Source organism: Leptopilina heterotoma, unplaced genomic scaffold (genome assembly GCF_015476425.1).
Source record: "Leptopilina heterotoma isolate Lh14 unplaced genomic scaffold, ASM1547642v1 Lhet_81, whole genome shotgun sequence".
Lineage (NCBI taxonomy): Eukaryota > Metazoa > Arthropoda > Insecta > Hymenoptera > Figitidae > Leptopilina > Leptopilina heterotoma.
In genome coordinates this window covers 37,018-61,068 of record NW_025111185.1, presented here as the reverse complement: position 1 = coordinate 61,068, position 24,051 = coordinate 37,018, and the positions used below count along the sequence as shown (strand labels likewise).

Here is a 24,051-nt window from a genome sequence, read left to right as displayed (position 1 = left end):
TACGCCCGCCCAACTTTCTGTTCAAACTACGCTGTAATGCTAAAATATCCTTATGGTTACTCCAAAAGGTTTTTCGAAAAATTATTCCAAAAGAATTTTTCCATCTAATTTTTGCTGTAAAGAAAAGAAATTACAAAGATAATTGTATCTTTCTATTTATGCGAATAATTTTACTTAACAGCAATCGATTCTGATTACAACCAAAACCAATCAAAAAAATTATTTTTATGAAACATTCAACAAAAAGACACGAGAAATATTAATTGAAAAAATCAAAAACAATTGACAAAAAATTGCAAAAAGTTTTTAGAAATGAAAACTAATTTAATTCCTCTTTTTCAAATCGCATAGAATTTTTTTTACTGTTGAATTCCAAAAAAAGAATACAAATTAAAAATAAAATTTCCAAATTGAATTTTTATGGGCAAAAAAACAATCCAATTTATAAAATTTGGAATTTTTCACTGTTGAATTCCAAATGGAGAATGCAAATTAACAATAAAATTTCTAAATTTCCAAATGGGATTTTTTTTTTGGTAAAAAAAAATCCAATTTATAAATTTGGAATTTTTTACTGTTGAATTTCATATAGAGAGAAAACCAATTACCAATAAAGTTTTAAATGTGTATTTATTTTGTCGAAAAAAAAATCCAATTTGGAAATTTGGAATTTTTCTGTTGAATTCCAAAAAGAATTCAAATTAACAATAAAATTTTCAAATTGCATTTTTTTTTTTTTGGTAAAAAAAGTCCAATTTGTAAATTTGGAATTTTTTACTGTTGAATTCCAAATAGAGAATACAAATTAACAATAAAATTTCTAAATTTCTAAATAGAGAGAATACAAATTAACAATAAAATTTAAAAGTTTTCAAATTAGATTTTTTTTGCAACAAAAAATCCAATTTATAAAATTTGGATTTTTTTACTGTTGAATTCGAAATAGAGAGAATACAAATTAACAATAAAATTTTTAAATTCGATTTATTTTGTCAAAAAAAATCCAATTTGTAAACTTTGAATTTTGTATATTGTGAATATAAATTAAGAATAAAGTTTCCAAATTGGATTTTTTTTTGACAAAAAAAAGAATGTAAAAGTAGAGATACAAAAAAATAATTTTCAAATTGGATTTATTTTGTCAAAAAAAATTCAATTTGTAAATTTGGAATTTTTTACTTTTGAATTCGGAAAAGAGAAAAAAAATAAAAAAAAATTTTTTTGATTTAGAAATTGCATTGTTTTTGGCAATAAATAATTCAATTTATAAAATTTAGAATTTTTTACTGTTGAATTCCAAATAGAGAATGCAAATTAACAATAAAATTTTCAAATTGGATTTATTTTGTCAAAAAAAATCCAATTTGTAAACTTTGAATTTTTTATACTGTTGAATTCCAAAAAGTGAATATAAATTAAGAATAAAATTTCCAAATTGGATTTTTTTGCCAAAAAAAAGAATGTAAAAGTAGAGATACAAAAACATAAATTTCAAATTGGAATTATTTTGTCAAAAAAAATTCAATTTGTAAATTTGGAATTTTTTACTGTTGAATTCCGAATGGAGAAAACAAATTAACAAAAAAAAATTTTAATTTCCAAATTTAATTTTCTTTTTTGGCAATAAATAATCCAATTTATAAAATTTAGAATTTTTAACTGTTAAATTCCAAATAGAGAATGCAAATTAACAACGAAATTTTCAAATTGGATTTATTTTGTCAAATAATATCAAATTTGGAAATTTGGAATTTTTTACTGTTGAATTCCAAATAGTGAATATAATGTAACAATAAAAATTACAAATTTCCAAACTGAATTTTTTTTGGCAAAAAATAATCCAGGGATTTTTTACTATTGAATTCTAAATAGAGAATACAAAAATTAAGAATAAAATTTCCAAATTGGATTTTTGTTGTAAAAAAATACAGTTGATAAATTTAGAATTTTTTACTATTAAATTCCAAATAGAGAATACAAATTAACAATAAAATTTATAAATTTCCAAATAGAGAAAATACAAATTAAGAATAAAGTTTTTAAATTGCATTTTTTTTGGCAAAAAAAATATCCAATTTGTAAATTTGGAATTTTTTACTGTTGAATTCCAAATAGAGAGAATACAAATTAACAATAAAATTTTCAAATTGCATTTTTTTTTGGCAAAAAAATCCAATTTGTAAATTTAGAATTTTTTTATTATTGAATTCCAAAAAGTGAATATAAATTAAGAATAAAATTTCCAAATTGGATTTTTTTTGCCAAGAAAAATCCAATTTGTTGCATTTGGAATTTTTTACTGTTGAATTCCAAATAGAAAGAATAAAAATTAACAATAAAATTTTAAAATTGTATTTATTTTGTCGAAAATAATATCCAATTTGTAAATTTGGAATTTTTCTGTTGAATTCCAAAAAGAAAATATAAATTAAGAATAAAACTTCCAAATTGGATTTTTGTTGTCAAAAAAGAAATCCAATTTGTAAATTTAGAATTTTTTACTTTTTGAATTCCAAATAGAGAATACAAAAATTAACAATAAAATTTCCAAATTGGATTTTTTTTTTTTGCCAAAAAGAAGAATGTAAAAGTAGAGATACAAAAACATGATTCGCGCCGCCTCCACAAGTTGGCAGCACTATGTAGCTCGCTTACTTGCGGCCACCATTGCTTTGGTTGATGCCTTGACGATTTTTTGGCCGAAAAAAATCGTATATTCGACGGACTTGTACAGACTTCGAAAGAAAGGTGTGTAATAACGAGAAATCAAATCGCCAAATTCCCTTCTTCATTTTGTGCATTACAACAGTGTCAGGATTTCCATTTGGATTTACTCATTAAAAAAAGCCTAGTGAAATCAAGTGTGGCCATCGATTTACGCGAAAGAAAGAGGCACCCATGTCCGTCGGCTATATGTCGTCGGGGTGTTGGTGCGTTTGAATCGTTGATTATACCGTGTGCGTGAACAAGTGCCGGTAAACACGCGTTTCTGTGTTTTTTCCAATACACAATTCCATAATGTGTCCAGGTCAAAGAACATAGAAAACAATTGACAAAGCTGTTGGGATTTTAACGACATCAAAAAAATACGTTCATCGTTGCCCTCTGGCGATATTTTGTTAATCAAAATACAATTCGCTGTTCGTCATTAAAAAAAATTGTGTTTTACAAGTGATACAATTGATTATCATCATTTAATTAAATGTCCAATATCGTGTTTCTTTAAATCCTTACGTGGCCCTTTTTGCCCGCGTGTAAAGCGTACCTTTTATGCACGCCTGCATGTGTGCGCCTGTCGCACCTACACTTGATTTTCTGAACATTGCAATTTTATGAATTTCTCTATAACCTCACGAATTATTCATATTCTCACTCGTGTGAATTCATCTAAATTCTATATTATGTATTTTTCGCTCCGTCACCTCCATCACGATTCTTCCTCTCGACAAGTTTGTTAACGTCATCCGCCACGCCGAATTTTCCGCCCTTGTTTTTTCCACGATTTTGCACCTGTTCGCGTCCAACGGAATTTGCATTTATACCCTTTTTGTAGTTAAACGTAAATTTATTTTAACTGTGAGAAGAAAGCGGAAATTTTTAAATTCTTGTTTATGTTAATTTTGGGGGACTTTGGATAAGTACTTTTTGGTTCAATTAAAATGGGATCCTAATTAGGGAAAACGTTTTTGAAAAACGATTTTCTAAATTTTATATATTATTTTCGGAAGAAACGGACTATTTCTCTATTGTTGTTTTAATGACAATTTTTTGGAGTAAACACTTTGGATAGTTTTTTTAATTATTTACAAAATTATTAGCAAAATTGCTGTAATTAATGCAGCATCTTAAGAACTAGAAAATTGTAGCATATGTCAACCTACACAAATTTGTTTTTTTAAAAGTTGTATCTTTCCCACAGGAAAAGGACGTATCTGTCCCACAGCGTAGGCTTTGGTAAATTCTTTAACTGAAATCATTGAATATTCATACTTTGTATTTCTGACTCTCTTTTGAGAAGTAAAACTAAAAGTAGTTCTAATTTGAATGAATTGATTTTTCATACTTGGAAAATTGTCCAAGTTTTGCTAGACTACAATTGTGTAAACATTCGTCTTCTGCTAATGATAGTTTCACAATAATGAAAAGTCGCTCCTTCCATGTTTTTAATTTGTAGACCTTGTAATTTTAATTCTTTTTAATTATGTTGAAAGTATTTTAATGAGAATTTGTTTGAGGTAAACATTTGTTTTTTTTCAATTTTTGTTTGAAAATTGCGAAAATTGTTACAAAATTACAAAAAAAAATTTTGTTTTGCAGAATTGGATAAAGCTCTCAATCAACAATTGATCAGAGACAACGAGCTTCAAAATTGGTATTATTTATCCTGCATTGGACAGAATTACAGGAACATTTCAAACACTAATGAACATTTGCTGAGACAGTCAACATCGTTTCAGCATGGTGTGACTTTGTTCGAACCTGATGCTGCCTTCAGCAATGGTAAATTATTTTTTCCTTACTTTTTTAATGACAAATTTTTATACACTTGTAAAAAATACTAAAAAGTTAAAATTCGTAATGCAGGCTTCACAGTCTGTCCCCTATTTCCCTAAAAGTCCCCTTTTTTTAATTTTGACCCCTAAACGTACCCTATTTTGAAAATTTCCCCTATTTTTTTCTTTTATCTTTTAATGATGAATTCACACAAAATTTAGCTTCGTAAACTATGAAACTGCCACTAATTCTGATACAAAACCCTCAAAAAATTTTTCTATTTCTGCCAAGAATGAATTTTTTAATATTATTTAATTATTACAAAAGTTTTAATGCAATTATCTTGATAAATAACAAAATTCTTCACAGAAATTCAATAATTTTTAGGAATTTTTAATAAAATTCTTTACAAAATTCAATTATTTTCATAAGTTGTAAAAAATTCATCCAAAGAATTCAATTATTTTCAAAAGTAATGAAATTCTTCGAAGAAATTCAATTATTTTTATAAAATTTTCACGAATATCTTGTCAAGAATTCAATTATCTTTACAAATAGCAAAATTTTTCGCCAAAAATTCAATTATTTTCAAAAATTTATAAAAAATCTTTGCAAAAGTTCATTTACGAATTCAATTATTTTCATCGCAGAATTTCAAATATTTTTAATAAAATTTTTAAAAACTTCCTAGAAAAATGCAATTATTATTAAAAATTTTATTAAAACTTGAGGAAAGAATTCAATTTTAAAAAACAATCAATTATTCAATAAAACAATAAAATTCGTTGCAATAATTCAAATATTTTCATAAAATTTAATTAGTCGCTGAAAATCAATTATTTTCAAAAATTTTCAAGTAATTCTGCAGAAGAATTCAATTAGCTCGATAAACAACAAAATCGCATAAATTCTTCCCATAAAATCAATTATTCTAAGGAATTTTGATAAAATTCTTTTCCAAAATTCAATTATTTTGATAAATATCAAAAATTTATCACAAGAATTCAATTTTCTTCTTTATTCAAAATTTTCTTTTGAAAAGTAATTAAATACTTTGTAGAAATTAAATTATTTTCAAATTTTTTTTAAAAATCTTCTCAGAAATTCAATTATTTAAAAAAAATTTAATAAAATTTGATGCAAGAATTTAATTACTTTCATAAATAATTAAATTTTTACAAGAATTCAATTATGTTGAAAAGTTTGAATAAAATTAGTTTTAAAAATTCAATTATATTTATAAATAATAAAAGTTTTAAAGGAATTGAATTATTTAAAAAGTTTTTATCAAAATATTCTTAAGAATTCAATTATTTTTACAAATTATAAAAATCTCAGAAATTCAATTAGTTTTAAAAATTTTATTATAATTCCTCTTAGAAATTCAATTATTTTTAAAAATTTTAATAAAATTCTTTTCCAAAATTCAATTATTTTGATAAATATCAAAATTTTATCAGAAGAATTCAATTCTTTTGAAAAGTAATTAAATACTTTGCAGAAATTAAATTATTTTCAAAAATTTTTTTAAATTCTCGTCAAGAATTAAATTATCTTTATAAATAGATAGGTAAATTCTTCTCAAGAATTAAATTATTGTCAAAATTTTTTTTAAAATTCTTCTCAAGAAGTCAATTATTTTCAAAAAATTTAATAAAATTCTTCTCATGAATTCAATTTATTGTTTTCAAAAATTATTATTTAAATTCTTCTTAGGAATTCAATTATTTTAAAAAAATTTAATAAAATTCTTCAAAAAGTTTTCAATTTTTCAAAAGTTGTTAATACAATTCTTCGTAAAAATTAAATTTTAAGAAACATTCAATATTATTTATTTTTATATTTAAATAATTGATTTCTCGTAGAATAAATTTATTATTTTTCGTACTTTTAACTAACAATTCTGTAGAATTAATTTTTTTGCAAATGTTTAATTGAATAATAATTGATGTTATTGATTTAAAGTAGAATTTTAGTTAAAAATTCTAGAAAATGTTTATTGAATTGAAATGATACAATTAGTTTTGAAGAAAATACAGTAACAATATTCTCATAATAATAAACTAACGATTTTGTCAGTCGGTCATCTTTATGTTTTATAATAATATTCTTATGAGTTGTTCAATTTGAAAAGGTTTGAATTTGAAATTTTTTAACATCTTAATTCTAATGAAAAAGAAATGATTAAATATTTATTTTAAATAAAACTATTAATATTTTCGAATAATTTTACTTTTGAAGAAATTTGTAAATAAATTTAATAGAACATTTTTTTGAGTATCTAATAATTTTTAGAGTGAATCCAGAATATTCTTTAGGGTCAATAAGGAAAAAGTCAAAGTTGTGTTTGGAAATTAGGGAAAAATGAAGTTAAATTTTTGTGGCAACCCTGTATAAATAAATTATATTTTTATCTTTATTTAACCAATTTTTATGGTCCCCTAAAAGTCCCCTATTTTTTAATTTTCAGTCCCCTGTTTTCCCTAAAATACTTTTTAGGGGTACTGTGAAGCCTGCACTTGTAAAAATACTAAAAAGTTAAAATTCGTAATGATTTATAAATTTTTCTTCATTTTTCAGGGTTTTCGATACAAGGAAATGCGCCTTATGGGGCGCTGCCAACAAACTTCTACTGGAACAATAATCAAGAATTATTGCTAACACATAAGGACTTACTGAAACCCGATACAAACAACACAGTAAATCCAATTTTAAGCATTATCGACAATTCCTGTGGTATCGACGGCTTTACAGAACCAGCTTACAATTATCGAACAAGATCTGACTTAGTCTCTAAACAAGCAATTTTTTCTTCTATCACGCCATTAATAAATTATAATTCAAAATACAATCTGGAGGAGAACGGTGATAATTCGACCGCCACGTCTTCGACAAAAGATCAAAACAAAAGATCATTTCTCTCACCACAAGAAATCTCTAGTTATAATTCACGGCCTTTAATTAATTCTCATCAAACAATTTCAAAAAATTCATCTCTATCAAACACATTTTTCAAGAAAAATACTGAAATACCAAAATATCAGAAATTAACAATTGACGAGCCTTCTTGTTCAAATCAAAACGAAATTAATGAGAGATTGGCTTTAAACTTACTCAAAGGCACTATAGATTTTAATTGTGACATTGATAAAATATTGAAATTAGATACAAAAACGTTAAACGAATTATTTAGTGATAATACGGAAAGAAGAATTTTTGAGACATTCGAAATGTCGGGACAATATCCTGGTCATAGTCGGCCACCAGTTGGCACACCACCTCCGCAAACTGTCTGGAATCATCTCACCATGACACAAGGACAAGGTATTTTCACCTGCTAGTAGTTTTGATATTTTCATTTTTATAACAATTAAAAAAGATCAAACATTCATTTTTGTAGCTTATCTTATCGCAAGTAATTTTGATAAGAAACGTAGTTAAAAAAAACTTCAAAATTGGTTGTACAATTTTTATCTTTTCAAAAGGAAATATGTACTTTAGATTTTCGAATCAATACACCTGAACTACACACAGGTTATTCTTTACTTTTTCTATTTACATTTTTCTTTTTGTTTCATTGATTTTTTCTTTCTTTTAAAGTAACTTTTTATTAGCCATAAGTTACAGTTTTTCATGTCATCCTTTTTAGAAAATGAACCTGTTTTAAAAATTCTAACCTATATTTTTGTAGTTTATTAATTTATTGCAATCCTTGGATAATACGACTTTTTGGACATTTTTCCGACTATTTTCTGAAAAAGCGTTTTTTTCGACTTACTTTAAAAAAAACGATTTTTTCGAGACTTTTTCCAAATATTGCAATAAAATACAACTTTTTTTGGTATATTATAAAGCAACTTATTTCGATTTTTGTAGTAAATCATCTTTTTAAATTTGTTTTGAATATCTATAATTTTTTTAGATAATTAAATTTTCAAAAAGTTTTTAAATAACTGAAATTTTATATAATTTGAATTAAAATAATTGATTTTTTTGAAGAATTTTTTAATAAAATTATTGAAAATGGAATTTTAAATTGATTAAAATTGAAATTGCAATTTTTAATTAATTTTTTATTTGCAAATGGGTCAGGCTTAGCCAAACGGATCGGATAAATTCAAAAATTTCTTTTTTTAATGAAATATCTTTTATTCTCATCTTCATGTAACAAAAATAATGTCATAAAAAATTTAAAGCAAATAAAAAATTTTTGTTATAGTTATTAACAATTAAAGTTTTTAACAATATTAAATGAAAATATTTTTTTCTTGAGTTCTTTTTAACCGATTTCAAAAACCAAATAGGCGTTTTTTTCGTCTTGAAGCGTAGAATTTAAAAATATATTTTGCTTAAAAAATTTTTAATTTTTAATTGTTTTTTAAATTATTTATTTATAATATTATTATAATATAATAAAAAACAGTCTTCTTCACGCTATACGTAAAATTAAAAAATACTATCGTATTCTGCATATATTTTTAAGTAATAAACAATGGAGAAAAATAATAGCCCGCTAATAGAAATAACAATATTAAATTATTTTTGTCGCCGTGTAAGTCGTTTTGATGGTGTTCGCTACCGCTGCGCTGTTTTCGCGTTATACATCAAGTTTAAATTTGAGGTTCTTTTGTTTTTTTTAATGTTTGTCTGCGCTGCGATGGCAGTGAAAAAAAATATATGCAGAATACGATAGTATTTTTTAATTTTACGTATAGCGTGAAGAAGACTGTTTTTTATTATAATATTATAAATAAATAATTTAAAAAACAATAAAAAATAAAAAATTTTTTAAACAAAATATATTTTTAAATTCTACGCTTCAAGACGAAAAAAACGCCTATTTGGTTTTTAAAATCGGTTAAAAAGAACTCAAGAAAAAAATATTTTCATTTAATATTGTTAAAAACTTTAATTGTTAATAACTATAACAAAAAATTTTTTTTTGCTTTAAATTTTTTATGACATTATTTTTGTCACATAAAGATGAGAATAAAAGATATTTCATTTAAGAAAAAAATTTTTTGAATTTATCCGATCCGTTTGGCTAAGCCTGACCCAAATATTGAAAATAATTGTGTACTCAAAAATTCTAGTAAAAAATCTTCAAATGAAAATTTTAAAAGAAAAATGAATGGAAATTAGCTTCTAAAAACTATATTAAAATATTTTTTATAAAAACTAATTCTTAGAATTTCATTATAATATTAAATTTAATTATTTACGAAAGATATGTATTTCTGAATTTTTCTATTCTGTATAATTACAAAATCCGTTAAATTTTAACAATTATTTTAAAAAATTAATATTAAGAGTATCTTTATTATAATTTTTTAAAAATCAATTATTTTCAAAATCTTTTACTAAATTTGAATTATTTGCAAATTTTTCAATTCTATAAAATTCAAAAACCATTATTGCTTCATGGGTCAATCTCTAGAAATGAACAAATTCAGAATTGAAATTTCATTTTAAAAAAAGTTGAAAATTCACTTTTATTATTAGTCCTTTGGCAAAAGGGGGATCCTAATAAGCCTATAAAATACGTGGTTACAATCTTTATCAACATTATTATTAAAAATTAATGTTTTTTAATCAGAATTTTTGTTGAAAATTTCTCGCAGCTAAATGGGTTTCAAAATTGATGAAAATTAATTAAAACTCGTTACTCAGGGGTTTTAGGGGTCGCCGATTACGAATCCGATGTCAGTTTCTCAAAATCCAAAATGGTGGATCCAATATGGCAGACACTTTCTTCAAAAATTTAACGGATTTGCTTGAAACTCGTTACTCGGGGGTTTTCGGGGTCGCTGATTATGAATTTCAAGATAGTTTTTGAAAATTGAAAATGGCGGATCCAATATGGTGGACAGTTTTTTCAAAAATTCATCGGGTATGCTTGAAACTCGTTATTCGGGAGTTTTCGGGGTTGCTGATTACGAATCCGATGTCAGTTTTTGAAAATTCAAAATCCCGAAATCCCCAGAGCGACAAGTTTTAAGCCAATCTAATTAATTATTCATACTAGATCAGCCATTTGCAATTTTCAAAAACAAACATCAAATTCGAATTCAGCGACCCCAAAAACCCCTGAGGAACGAATTTGTATCGAATAGCATCAATCTTCAAATTATCCGCCATATTGGATCCGCCATTTAAATTTTTTTAAAACTGACCCAAAATTCGTAATCAGCGACCCCGAAAACCCCCTAATAACAAGTTTCAAGCAAATCCGATGAATGTTTTAAAAAATTGTCCGCCATGTTGGATCCGCCATTTTGAATTTTCAAAAATTATTATCATATTCGTAATCAGCAACTCTAAAAACCCCCGAGTAACGATTTTCAGGCGAATCCGATGATTAATAAAGTCTGTAATTTACGTGCTGTGTAATGGAAATATACCATGGGTAACGGAGGGGAGTTTTCTTCCATTACACAGCTTCAAAATGTTCTGATTCTAATATAAAAAAAATAAATATTATAAATAAATTAATGACAGCATTTGTTTTCTTTGTTTTTAAATAAAACAATGTTTTAAAGATTATTAAAAATTATTATTATTTACGTCCTAAAAACTAAATTTACTGCGGTAACGGAGGGGAGTTTTTATTGTGTCGATGAACACTGACAAACTAAAGATTCTTTTAAAACTAATTGTTTTCATTTTGTTTCATCATTTTATGCAATAACCATAACTATACTGACACTACAAAGAGTTTTGATGTATTTATTTCTATTTTATCGTTTTTGTTTATATTTTATAATTATATTTGTGAGCGGTAACGGAGGGGAGTTTTATTTCTGCACAAAACTAATTTAATTCTAGGTAAAAATAACTAACAAATATTTTACTTTATTTTTCATGATTGAATTAGAAATAAAAAAATAAGTAGATATTACCGGGCAAAAGATTTTTTTGTATTACAGAATTAATATAATACCTTTTCTATAAATGAAACTTACTTCATGAACGGTAACGGAGGGGAGTTTTTATGCTATATAAACACGTGTATCTTTAAATATTTCAAATTTTCGATTTATTTTTTATAGGATCCGATTAAATCATGATGAATGCTATTATTAGGACGTAAAGATTTTGAAAAATTATTATTATTTATTTTTAAAAATCTAATGTACGTGTCATGTGCCCCGATTGTGAGAATGACCCTCATAAATTATTTGAAAATCAATTATTTTTAATATTTTCGCTAAACATATTTTCAATAATAATTCAACATAAGAAATTCTAATAAAAAATTATGAATATTTATTGTTACAATTACTTTTTTATTAAATAATTTAATTTTTGAACAACTTTCGCAAAATTATTAAAAATAATTTACTTACAGGAGAAGTTTACTTGTTTGTATTCTTAATCAACTAAAAGCGACTTTTTTGCGCCTTAAAATCGATCCGCGGCCTATTATAAGTTTCTTTTAGTTGTGTAACTAAAATTTTTCAAAAATTATTTTCATATTAATAAATATTTCACACAAGTTCAATTATTTCTGATTTATTTATAAATTTTTTCGCAAGAATTCAATTATTTTCATAAATAATAAAACTCATTGCAGAATTTCAATTATTTGTAATTCGATTTTAATTAAATTCCTCAAAAATTTTAATAAAATTCTTGGCAAAATTTAAATTATTACCCAAAATTTTCCTCAAATCAATGCTTTTCAATATCTACTATTTTTAATAGAATTTTCCAAAAGAATTCAATTATTTAAAAAAAATTTGATTCAATTCTACGAAAAGATTTAATTATTTTCATAAATAATAACATTTTTTTACAGGAATTCAATTATTTTCATAAATAATACAGTTTTTTCGAATTTCTCGAAAAAAATAATTATTCTTAAAAATTATATTAAAATTCGGGAAAAGAATTCAATTATTTTAAAATTTGTTGATAAAATGCTTTATGAGAATTCAATTTTCAGAAAATTCAATTATTCAATAAATTATTTATTTTTATATTTAAATAATTGAATTCTCGTAGAATTTTCTAATAAAAATTGATTTAAAAATAAATTAAAATAAATAACTTTTCGAAGTAATTGAATTTTGAAAAGCTTTCATATTAAAATCGTTGTAAAATTGAATTTTTAGTACTTTTAACCCTTTTAACTAACAGTTCTATAGAATTAATTTTTTTGAAAATGTTTATTTCAATTTTGTTGAAATTATTTGAAGTTTTTATTTTCTAATATATATTTATTTGAAGAATTTCTTAATTTTATCGAAATTTTTCGTAAAATTGAATTGTAAACAAATGAATTTGAAAATTCTCAAGAACTTTTTTAAATATCTACCTATAATAATAATCGTTGTATTCCGGTAGTCTGTTCGCAGTTTGAAGTTAGTTGTTTGCTTTTTTTGTCTCCTTACTTTTTTAATAATTTTTCTTTTTAAATAATTTTTATTTTTTAAAATTAATTTATTGAAAATCATCGAAGTGTTGCAAAAAATGTTATCAAAAAATTTGATAATAATAGAATTCCTTCGAAGAATTTTATTATTTAGGAAAATAATTGAATTCTTGAGAAGAAATATGTTAACATTTTTGATAATTCTAATTAAATTCTTTTTGAAGAATTTCTTTGAATTTTTTTTTAAAATAATGGAGTTTCTTTAAAAAATTTTGATTAAAAATCTTAAAAATAGTTGAATTTTATGAAAAATTTCTTTCAAGTTTTTAAAATAATCGTTTGTTAGTAATTGAAATTAGACATTTATTATAATATTTTTATAATTTGTTGAATTTCGAAAAGGTTTAAATTTGAAAATCTTAATCAGAATATTCTTTACGGTCAGGGAAAAAGTCAAAATTTTGTCTGAAAATCAGAAAAAAGTCAGAGAAGAATAAAATTACATTTTTTTGACAACCCTGATGAAATTTTCAATTTGATTGGAAAATGTTTATATTTGAGTATTAATTATTTTTAATATGCTTCTAGGGTTGAATATACATCCAACGGCGTTATCTGGTGCGTCGTTAAATCCAGCGGGATTTTACACACATCCATCAATGGCACGAGCGTCTCATTTAACACCTCAACTTACACCTCAGTTGGCGCATACTCAGGCTCCTCCTACGTGGCACACGCCAACAGTACCTGCAAAAACAATGACACCGTCAAACACAGCCGGCAATCCTTTATTCAGCCTTCAAATGTTAGTTGATAATCGACAAAATCAAAATCAGTACAGAAACGCCCCAGGCGTTCAAAGCAGTCTCGATCTATCGGCAACGTCTGAAATGGCAGAAAACTACTCACGAATACCTCAAGATATTCCCATTAGTTTAACTGCTCGCAATATAGATAAGGGCAGTCGAAATGGAAATATAATTTCTCCGCCAATACCTCTGAACGGTGACACATCATGCGACAGTGGCATTAGTTCCTCAGTTCCCACACCTAATTCACTCAGTGAGCCAGTATCACTTTCCACCAAGGAAATAATTACACCTAAAATAACAGTCAAAAATTTCGAAAGTAATCTTAAGGGCGTCTCGAATCTTCACGATAAAATAAAGGAGAGCAGTATTGACAGTTTTGTGCAAAAAGTTATCAATCTACCTCCAAATGTGACAATTGAAAGAGTCACGTCAGACAAGAAGGACACAGAAGTGACAAAATGTAAAGACACATTAAGCGTTATTGCGCAAGTGCCAAGAAACGTTATGCCAGTTATTGTCAATCTAACATCAAAGGACAAGGATATGATTGACAGTCCCCATCGTGAACCATCGTTGGAGACTGAGAGAAAAATTGAAGACATGAGTGTTCGATCGCCAAAAACATCATTGAAACGTTGTGGAAAGAAAGGTGTCGATTCACTTTTGGAAAAATTAGAAAGTGGTAATAAAAAACTCGGTACAGAAAATATTATTGGCTCTGTTATTGTCACTCCATTGGAGGAGAAAGATTCCGCCAGTGTTAAAAGCATGTCACCAGAACGGCATATATCAAGGTCACCCAATCGAGACGAGGATGTCATTTCTCCGTTCAGTAATGAGGACTCAAATGACAATACCAAGCAGCGAAGAAAACGAAAATTAGAAAAGCCAGTGAGACTTAGTAAGGATTCAAAAACAGAAGTCGAAGATATGGAATTGGAACCAACAGAACCGACGGAATCCAGGAGTTGTGAGATGGAGATTAATTTACCCATGGACCATACTCAAAATCCCCTGTTGATCAATGAACGAATCAACAGAACAGAACAAAAAATTGAAGAAAAAACTAAAGATGTGAGTCAGAGTAATCCAATAATTGAGAAGGTCGATAAGAAATTAGAACAAAGAGCAGAAGAGAAATTAGTTGAACGAATGGATGTAGATTTAGCAGAGAGTGTTGATGAGAAGAATGAGGAGAATCAACCAGTCAGAAGGCGGAGATGTAGTGAGGGACCAACGTTAAGTCCAGTCGTCAATCAACGAGTAAGAAGAAAATCAAGTGACGACGCAGAATTTTCCAAAGTCACAAGTCCAAAAGTAGGTAATGCGAATCCCTTCAATGAAGTTGAATCTGAATTGGAGAAAATGTTTGCGGGAATTGTTGAGACGAGTGAGAAACAGGAACCGAAACTTGAGGACGAAGAGAAGTCGGATGATTTGCTAAAAACGGAAAATTCGGATAATATTGTGTCGACAAGTGACATGCAGAATACTAGTTTGGCTGATGTGTCGTCATCGGTGGAGACAAAGTCAACACCCACGAAGGCCAAGAGGCGTAGAGTTCGAGGAGGCAAGAGAAAAGCTGTCAAATCCGATAGTCAGGGTGGTGAGTCGAGAGACGGTAGGAGAGGCAAGGCGACGAAGGGGAATAAGAAACAAGACAGTTCCAAGAAGAATGTGAAAAAGACGACGAAAGTTGAAGGTTTGAGGGAAGTGACCTACGATTCTGGATCTAATGCGAGTTCAATTAGATCCCGTGGACCTGTTGTTCATGTCGAGGGACCTCGGGACAGTCCTTTAAGTATTCAAGTTGTTAACGTTCCTCGTGAAGAGGAGGAGGAGAAGAGTAAAGAGAAACGGAAAAATGTCGGAAATGGAAATGCAGGTCGAAGTAAGAGGCTCAGTCATCAAAATGATCTTGATTACCGGGGTACTTTTTATTCTTATAATTCTCCATTTTTTCCTTACTATACTCATTTTATTCTTTTTCTTTTAATTTTATTCCTTATTCTACTCAATTTATTCCTCATTCCTGGAAATCTGGAAATGTCTGGGAATTTTATAAACCTTGAAAAAACCTGGAAAAGTCAGTGAATTTTGGAAAAATTCAAATTTTGTGAAATCCTGGAAAATTGTTGTTTTCTAAAGTTATTGTGTTTATTCTTGAAATCTAAGTTCATTTAAATATTTCAAAATCCATTCAATTTTAAAAGAATTGCGTTTACAATTTTCATAAGTTGATGAACTTCAAAAGAATTTTGATTTAAAATTTTGTAAAATTTCAATTTTAAACCAATTTAATTAAAAATACAAAAAAAAACAAATGTTTAAACTAAAATTCTTCTAAAATTAGTTAAATCTTTTAAAATATATAATGATAATATCATTTTAATGATTGCAGAAATTAAATTATTTTTAAAAATATGTAGTAAAATTTTTCTCAAAAATTCAATTCTTTTCAAAAATTTTAATAAAATTCTTGGCAAACATTTAATTATTTTCATAAATGATAAAAATTTCACAGGAATTCAATTATTTACAAATTATTTTCATATATATTATTCAATTATTTTCATAAATAATAACATTTTCTACAGGGATTCAATTATTTTCTTAAATAATAAAGCTCAATGCTGAATTTCAATTATTTTTAATACAATTTTGATCAAATTTTTCGAAAAATGCAATTATTATTCTTGAAAGTTTTATTAAAATTTGTCAAGAGAATTTAACTATTTAAAAATTTGTTGATAAAATTCTTTAAGAAAATTCAATTTTCAAGTATTTTTCTACAATTTTTGAAAATAAACATTTGAAGAATTTTAATTGCAAATTTTGAAAATAATTGAATTATGAAAAGTTTTAATGGAAAATCTTTAAAGGTAAATTTAAAAATGCAAATTAATGAAAATTAGCTTCTAATTTTTTACAATTCAATATTTTCAGTATTTTTAAATACATATTTCCAAAAATTCAAAATACATACAAAAATAATAACATTTTAGTATTTTTTTAGCATTCTTGTCAAAATTTTAATTATCTTTATAAATAATAAAATTTTTCTCTGAAATTCAATTATTTTCAAAACTTTTAATAAAATTCTTGGCAGAATTCCAATTATTTTTAATATACAATTTTCATCAAATTTCTCGAAAAATGCAATTATTCTTGAAAATTTTATTAAAATTTGTCAAGAGAATTCAATTATTTAAAATTTTGTTAATAAAATTCTTTAGTTCAATTTTAAGAAACATTTAATTGTTTAATAAAATATTTATTTTTATAGTTAAATAATTGAATTCTCGTAGAATTTTCTAATAAATATTGATTTAAAAATGAATTTCAAATCAAAATCTTTGAAAATTTGAATTTTTCATACTTTAAATTAAGAATTCTATAGAATTAATTTTTCTCAATAAATTTAATGGAATTTTTTTTTATTGATATTTTCGAATAATTTTCGTTTTAAATATCTGGAAAAATTCCGTTTTTAATCTGGAAAAGTCAGGGAATTTGAAAATGAGCAAAACCGTTGCAACCCTGCGACTCATTCTAAAAATTTACAACCTTTACTAATTTCGTGATGTTTTAATTGCAGGGAAGGTTAACAAAGCCGGTCTTTTTAGTTCAACGTTATCCTCGAGATACGACGCACATACAACAGATTCAACATGGGTCTGTGTATTTTGCAAACAGGGTCCACATTCAGTTGTTCCTGGAGATCCTTCAAGGCCACACCCAAATCTAGCTGGTCCTCACATAGCACCTGGATCATATATTGTAAGTGAAAATTGTGTTCATTAAACAGAACTACCAGCTAACAAGCATTGATACACGTATTAATTTGAATATCGAAAATATTAATTGAATCTTCATGTTTTATTATAATATTTTTATAATTTGTTGAACTTCGAAAAGGTCTTAAATTTGAAAATCTTAATCTTTCGACTTTTCTTCCAAATATTGCAACAAAATATCATATTTTTTAGTTTAAATGTAACTCATTTCTTTCAAAAATTATGTTTGAATCATTTTTCTATTTAAATTTTCGAAATATACAATTAAAAAGATTTTGAATAATTGAAATTTTGTAAAATTTAATTCAAAATAATTAATATTTTTAAAGTTTATTGTTAGAATTTTTGAAAATCAACTTTTGAAGAATTTTAATTGCAAGTTTTCAAAATAATTGAATTACCTATAAAAAATTTTAATGAAAAATCTTGAAAACGTAAATTTAAAAAAGAAAATTAATGAAAATTAGCTTCTAATTTTTTTAAATTTAGTATTTTCAGTATTTTCAATTACATATTTCCGAAAATTCAAATAAATAAAAAAAAATAATAACATTTAAGAATTATTTTTAACATTTAATTATCTTCGAATAAATCATAGTCATATTTATAATTAAAATTCTTCAAAAATTTGATTATTTTTATTTTTTGAAAATATTATTATATTTCAATTGCCTCATAAACTATGAAATTGCCACGAATTCTAATACAAAACGTTCCAGTTTTTCTATTTCTGACAATAATTTATTTCACATAACTTCATTCATCAAGATCCATCATAAAATTATTACTTAGAAATTATTTATTGAATTTATAAAAGAATTTTAGTTAAAAACACTAAAAAAATTAAATTTTGGAGAAATTACAAATGATTGCAGAAATTCAATTATTTTCAAAAGTAATAAAATTCTTCGCTGAAATTCAATTATATTCAGAAATTGAAAAAAATCTCATCATAATTTCAATTATCTTCATAAATAATAAATATCTTCTTTGAAATTCAATTATTAATTTTCAAAAATTTTTCTGAATTCAAAGATTTCCAATATCTACTATTTTAATAAAATTATCTAAAAGAATTCAATTATTTAAAAGAAATTTAAATAAAATTCTACGTAAACAATTAATTATTTTCATGTAAATAATAAAAATTTCACACGAGTTCAATAATTTCCAATTTGTTTATAAATTTTTTCCCAAGAATTCAATTATTTTCATAAATAATAAAATTTTTTACAGGGATTCAAATTATTTTCTTAATTAATAAAACTCATCACAAAATTTCAATAATTTTTAATACAATTGAAATTGAATTTCTTAAAAAATGTATTTATTTTTAAAAATTCTATTGTAATTCGTCTATGAAGAATTCAATTATTTAAAAATTTGTTAATAAAATTCTTTGGGAGAATTCAATTTTAAGAAACATTCAATTATTTAAAAGAATATGTATTTTTGTATTTAAATAATTTAATTCTCGTAGAACTTTCTAATAAGAATTGATTTAAAATCAATTTCAGTTAAAATTTTAGATAATAATTGAATTTTGAAAAGGTTTCAAATTAAAATCTTTGAAAATTTGAATTTTTTATACTTTTAAATTAACAATTTTGAACAATTAATCTTTCTGAAAAAGTTTTATTGAATTTTTAAAAAAATTATTTGAAGTTTTTATTTTCTAACGTATATTTAATTGAAATATTTCTGAATAATCAAAATGTTTGGTAAAATTGAATTGTAAACAAATGGATTTGAAAATTCTCAAAGAACTTTTTCAAAAATTATTAAAAATAATTGATTTAAGGGCATTTGAACCATTATGACGTCACAATTTTAAAACTCATGCTTTGCACACATTGTGACGTCATAATGGTTCAAATGCCCTTAAAGAAGAATTTTAGTTAAAAATTCTAGAAAATAGTAATAATAGTAACAATATTTTTATATAAAATAATAATTTTATAACTGTGTTATTTTTAATAATTATTATAAAATCATATCTTCATGTTGTTGAATTTCAAAAAGCTTTGAGTTTGGATGTTCTGAAAAATCTTAATTCCTATGGAAAGATAATAATGATTAAATATTTATTAAAAAATGAAGTTATTGATGTTTTCGACGTCGGTGAAGTTCGCAACGTTTATGATCAACGATTGAAAAAAAATTATTTTCCTACGAAAAAGAATAAAATTTTTTGTTCATAAATATTTCTTTTGTAAATCATTATTCAAAAAACTAACCAAAATATTTTCTATACAAAAATTAATAAAAATTTGCTTAAAAAAATATTTTTCTTATGAAATCGTTGATTATAAACGTTGTGAACTTTACCAACGTTGTTTTCGAATAATTTTACAATTAAAGTAATTCGTAAATAAATGAAATAGATGTTCCTAAAGTTTCGAACGTTCAAACGAACGACGATATTTTTATTACTTCTTTCAATTTGAATTTTATTAAAAAAAACTATTATTTTTTATAATTAAAAAATTATTTTTAACAAAATAAAGCAATTGTTGTAATGCATAATTTATTTCAGGTTCCGGCTGGTGTTTTAAGCGATCTTTTCGGTCCGTATTTAATAGGCAAGGAACGTTTGGAGGACGGAATTGTATCAGCAGACGAGCAAGAAATCATGACTGAACAGAAGAAGGGTGGAAAAAATAAACGTAGTTTAAGGCACGCGGGACTGGCCGATCAGTTCACTGCTAAAATGAGTAAGAAAAAAAGGAACTCTGTAGAAACTAGTACTAATACTGTATTTACGGGCATGACATTAATTCCTGGCGAAGAACAACGTTGGGAAGTTTGGCTACATGAACAATGTGCAGTTTGGACAGCTGGTGTTTATTTAGCAGGTAATGTTGTTGCGATAAAAATTATTTGTTTCGATAGAAAATTACTTCTTTTTTCGACAAAAACTGTTTGTTATTTTTTATTTTTTCGTTTTACAATTTTTGCTAATTAATTTTTGTTTATTTAGGCGGAAGAGTGACAGGATTACAAGAAGCAGTTTGGGATGCTGCAAAGTCTGTTTGTGATGCTTGCGGTTTGACTGGAGCAAACATTGGTTGTGTGAAACGAGGCTGCAAGGCTGTTATACATTATCCTTGCGCCTTAACAAAAAGCTGGCTTCTCGACACTAGTGACTACATACCCAAATGTAATGTTCATCGAGTAACGTGAAATTTCGGTGAGTTTCTAATCAATTTCTAATCTGAGGGGAACGGTGAAAAATCATACTTGTTGCTGCACAAGGCTTCTAATGGATTTTGTTAATTCAAAATAACAGATTAAAAGAAAAACGTATAAATACGTTTTTGACTGAAAAATCGCCTTACAAAAAGAGTAGGGTTTAAACCAGCGACGAATCCATTTGCAAAAAATATTGTAATTCGTACTTCACCATTTTTTTTTTTTTAATGTACACATTGGAAAACATAGTTTTGTTTGTTTTTGTAATTATGCCACATGAAATTGTGTAAAATATTTCTCATTGATCGTGATCGCGTCGTGTAGAATTGTAGAATTGTCAAAAATTATGCAAACAATCGTGTTTGAATTTCCAAAATTGGCAGAGGCCTCATTGTAAGATAAAAAAGAGGGGGGGAAGAAAAATCTTCAATTTTTATATTGAAGAGAATTTGTATACACTTTTGAGAATGGTTTCTGAGATCTGTTTTTGTTTAATCAACAAATGTTACAAATACACTAGTTTTGTCTTTATTAGACATTATAAAAGGCCAAAAGTTTATAACAGTTTTTTAGTCTTGAGTGAGATTGAATTTTTTAAAATGTTTTACATGACAATTTAAATATTGAGACAAGACTTTCTTATCTGCTTGCTTTGAAAGGATTAATTTTTGTCACTTTGTGGCCTTGAGAAGTGGCCTTTCGAGAAATTGATACTTGATTGAAAATATAAACCAATTTGGAATTCTAAAAATTCTGTTTAATTCGTTAATTTTTAAATTTAGAAATAAACTAAATTCCAAAGGAACAGTGTATGGAATATAAAACGATCTCAGAAATTTTAATACAAAATTTTCGAGCATGTAATATTTATTTTGTAAATACGATCAGTTATTGGAAACAAAATATACTCAAGTTAGCTTGAGATACTTTATAGATTTTTTTTTTTTAAATTATGTCTAGAAACAAATTTTTTAGATTACAAGTGAAAGGAAAATTTACATTTCACTAGATTTGCGATTTTTTTTTGTGTACCTTAAATAAGGTAATGATTTTTTATATACATTTTAAAAGTGTTTTGTCTAAAAATGAATTTTTGTCCAAAAGAAAAATACAGATTTTTTTTTGAAATGATTAATTTTTTCAGAATATACAATTGATTCTTCAAGTAGTTTACCAATTCTTTTTTTTATTTTATAGCCTTTTAAAGACCAGTGAATCACATAAATAGATTAGTTTATTGTTGGTTTAATCATTCATATCATTATTGGTAGATTTTGTGAGTGTGTAAAAGATGATTTTTTTTGTTGCAAACGAAATTGTATGCAATTGCCTAGGACATAGCTAAGAATGGAAAAATTGTAAAAAACAAACATAAAATCATAATGTACATATTGAGTAGACAGAAAAATATATATAAATATATAAGTATATATGGAAGGTATATGTTACAGTTTTTTCCAAGAGCACAGAGTAAGATGATTTCTGTTTTTTTTTTTTTTTTTTTTTTTTGAACTTTTGAAGTGAAACGCTATCACCTTTGATTTCTTCTTATTATATAACTTATTCTTTTATTTCTATTTAAAACAAACAAACAAACACTTATACGTAGAAATCGAGGTAGTGCTTTTGGGAAATATTCTTCTTCAGAAATAAAGGCGTCCGAAAATTACGCTTGAGGGGTTAAATTTTAGATTTTAAGAATCGCGAGTATGGAATATTAAAGTATGATGAACTTTTTTGTACATATGATACGTACATAGTAACAAATTTATGTATAAAAGATAACGAGGAAGCGTAAATTTAGATGCATAATATCAGTTTTAATTGTAGAGAAGAGAAAACAAAAGGTGGATTAAAAAGATTTTCTATTTGCGAAATATGATTATAAATCATGAATTCTTATTTAATTTTCCTAATTAACAGAACAAACAGCAGCCAAAAAAAAAAAATTACTGTCTACGGTCATGTGTGAAAGGGAATAAAATTCTATTTTAAAAAAACAACTCTAATGTTAATAATTGTGATAAAAAAAAGGAAAATAAAAATTATCTGTTCAAAAAGTGGCATGTCTGTAAAATTCCTCGTTCTGTTAACTCTGCATTCGAAAAACATATTTATTCTATCAAATTTTTAGAAAAATTGACATTTCCTTCTTCTGAAATGAACTTTCAAATACCTAAGGTTGTTTTTCGAATGCATTGTAAAAAAAATATTTGAAATGTGTCTTTCCGAAAATCGAAATACTTAAATATTTGGCTTATAAATTGTGCTGTAATACCCGAAAATAGGTATAATAAATAATAAAGCCTATAAGTTTTCATTTGTAAAAACAAAAATGTCATGGAAATTTTTTTCTTGTAAAATAAGCATCGAAGTGATGAAATTGAAATGATTATCTAGCGACGCTGACCAAGACGATAGATGAGACGTGAAATAAAAGAAAAAAAAATTAATCCTATTGTGAATAAAATAGTAGACAATTTTATTTCCATTAGTCACACTTGACTTTAGGAAAGGTTTTCTTCTGTCCTTTACACTCTGCAGATTTATCGAGTTCTAAGCATCATACGCATTTTCGTGACCTGGTTTAAATATTAATGATCAGTAAAGATGTTGCAAGATGTTGCTTTCTCTCTATCTGTTTAATTACATATGTGGAATGATAGGTCCCTGTGGATCATATCGAGATTTATACAAAAAAAACGATACCATTACGTATACATCTTTGTGTAAAATAAACATAAAAAGTAATAAAACGATATAAATCGAAATTTAACCGAGTATTCACTTTTCCATATTTTATACCTAATAATTATTTATTGTTATATTCATGTCTCGGATCGACTTTCAGGTGCAAAAAAAAGTCGATTTAAAATACAAAAAAAGTCGAAAAACTCGTTTATTTAATACTGTGTCGTGACAAAAATTTTATTTTGTATTTTTCTAATCTTTCACTGATTTCTAAATTTAATTATTCAAAACTTGAATAATTTCGTTAAATAAATATTTAAATACTTCTTACTTGTTTTTATACGGGAATAAAATTTTTGAAATTTTCTATTTAAAACCTTCTGAAATTTAATTATTTCTAAAAATTCCAACTGTAATTCTCTTAAAATTCAATTATTTTCAACAATTTTTAATCAAACTTCTTCTCAAAATCAATTATTTTTAATAATTTTTCGAAAGTTCTTAAAAAATTCAATTATTTAATTACAAAAATTCAATTTTTTATCATGATTGTAACTGTCCATGTTTTTTAAGTTATCCTAATTTTCAAAAAATTATAATAAAGAAATTTTTAAAATTAATTTTTCAAAAATATTTTAAAAATAATTTATGAAAGACAATAGTTTTTCAATTACATAAAGTTGAAAAATTT

General features: G+C 25.2%; 1 protein-coding gene across 1 annotated transcript; it reads left to right on the top strand.

Annotated features, from left to right (window-relative positions):
- The first annotated feature begins 2,606 nt into the window (after nucleotides 1-2,606).
- LOC122511315 lies at nucleotides 2,607-23,440 on the top strand. The gene is made up of 7 exons (XM_043626474.1): nucleotides 2,607-2,748; nucleotides 4,318-4,500; nucleotides 7,075-7,818; nucleotides 13,457-15,610; nucleotides 17,279-17,460; nucleotides 20,014-20,332; nucleotides 20,458-23,440. Exons 1-7 carry the CDS (start codon nucleotides 2,607-2,609, stop codon nucleotides 20,658-20,660), a joined length of 3,927 nt encoding a protein of 1,308 aa, XP_043482409.1. The 3' UTR covers nucleotides 20,661-23,440.
- The last annotated feature ends 611 nt before the right edge of the window (nucleotides 23,441-24,051 follow it).

Excerpts from the sequence above, each read along its gene's own strand:
- LOC122511315 (XM_043626474.1), top strand. The coding sequence starts at position 2,607 with ATGATTCGCGCCGCCTCCACAAGTTGGCAGCACTATGTAGCTCGCTTA. Across the intron at positions 7,819-13,456 it reads CACCATGACACAAGGACAAG|GGTTGAATATACATCCAACG; the intron begins GTATTTTCACCT and ends ATATGCTTCTAG. Across the intron at positions 15,611-17,278 it reads AAATGATCTTGATTACCGGG|GGAAGGTTAACAAAGCCGGT; the intron begins GTACTTTTTATT and ends TTTTAATTGCAG.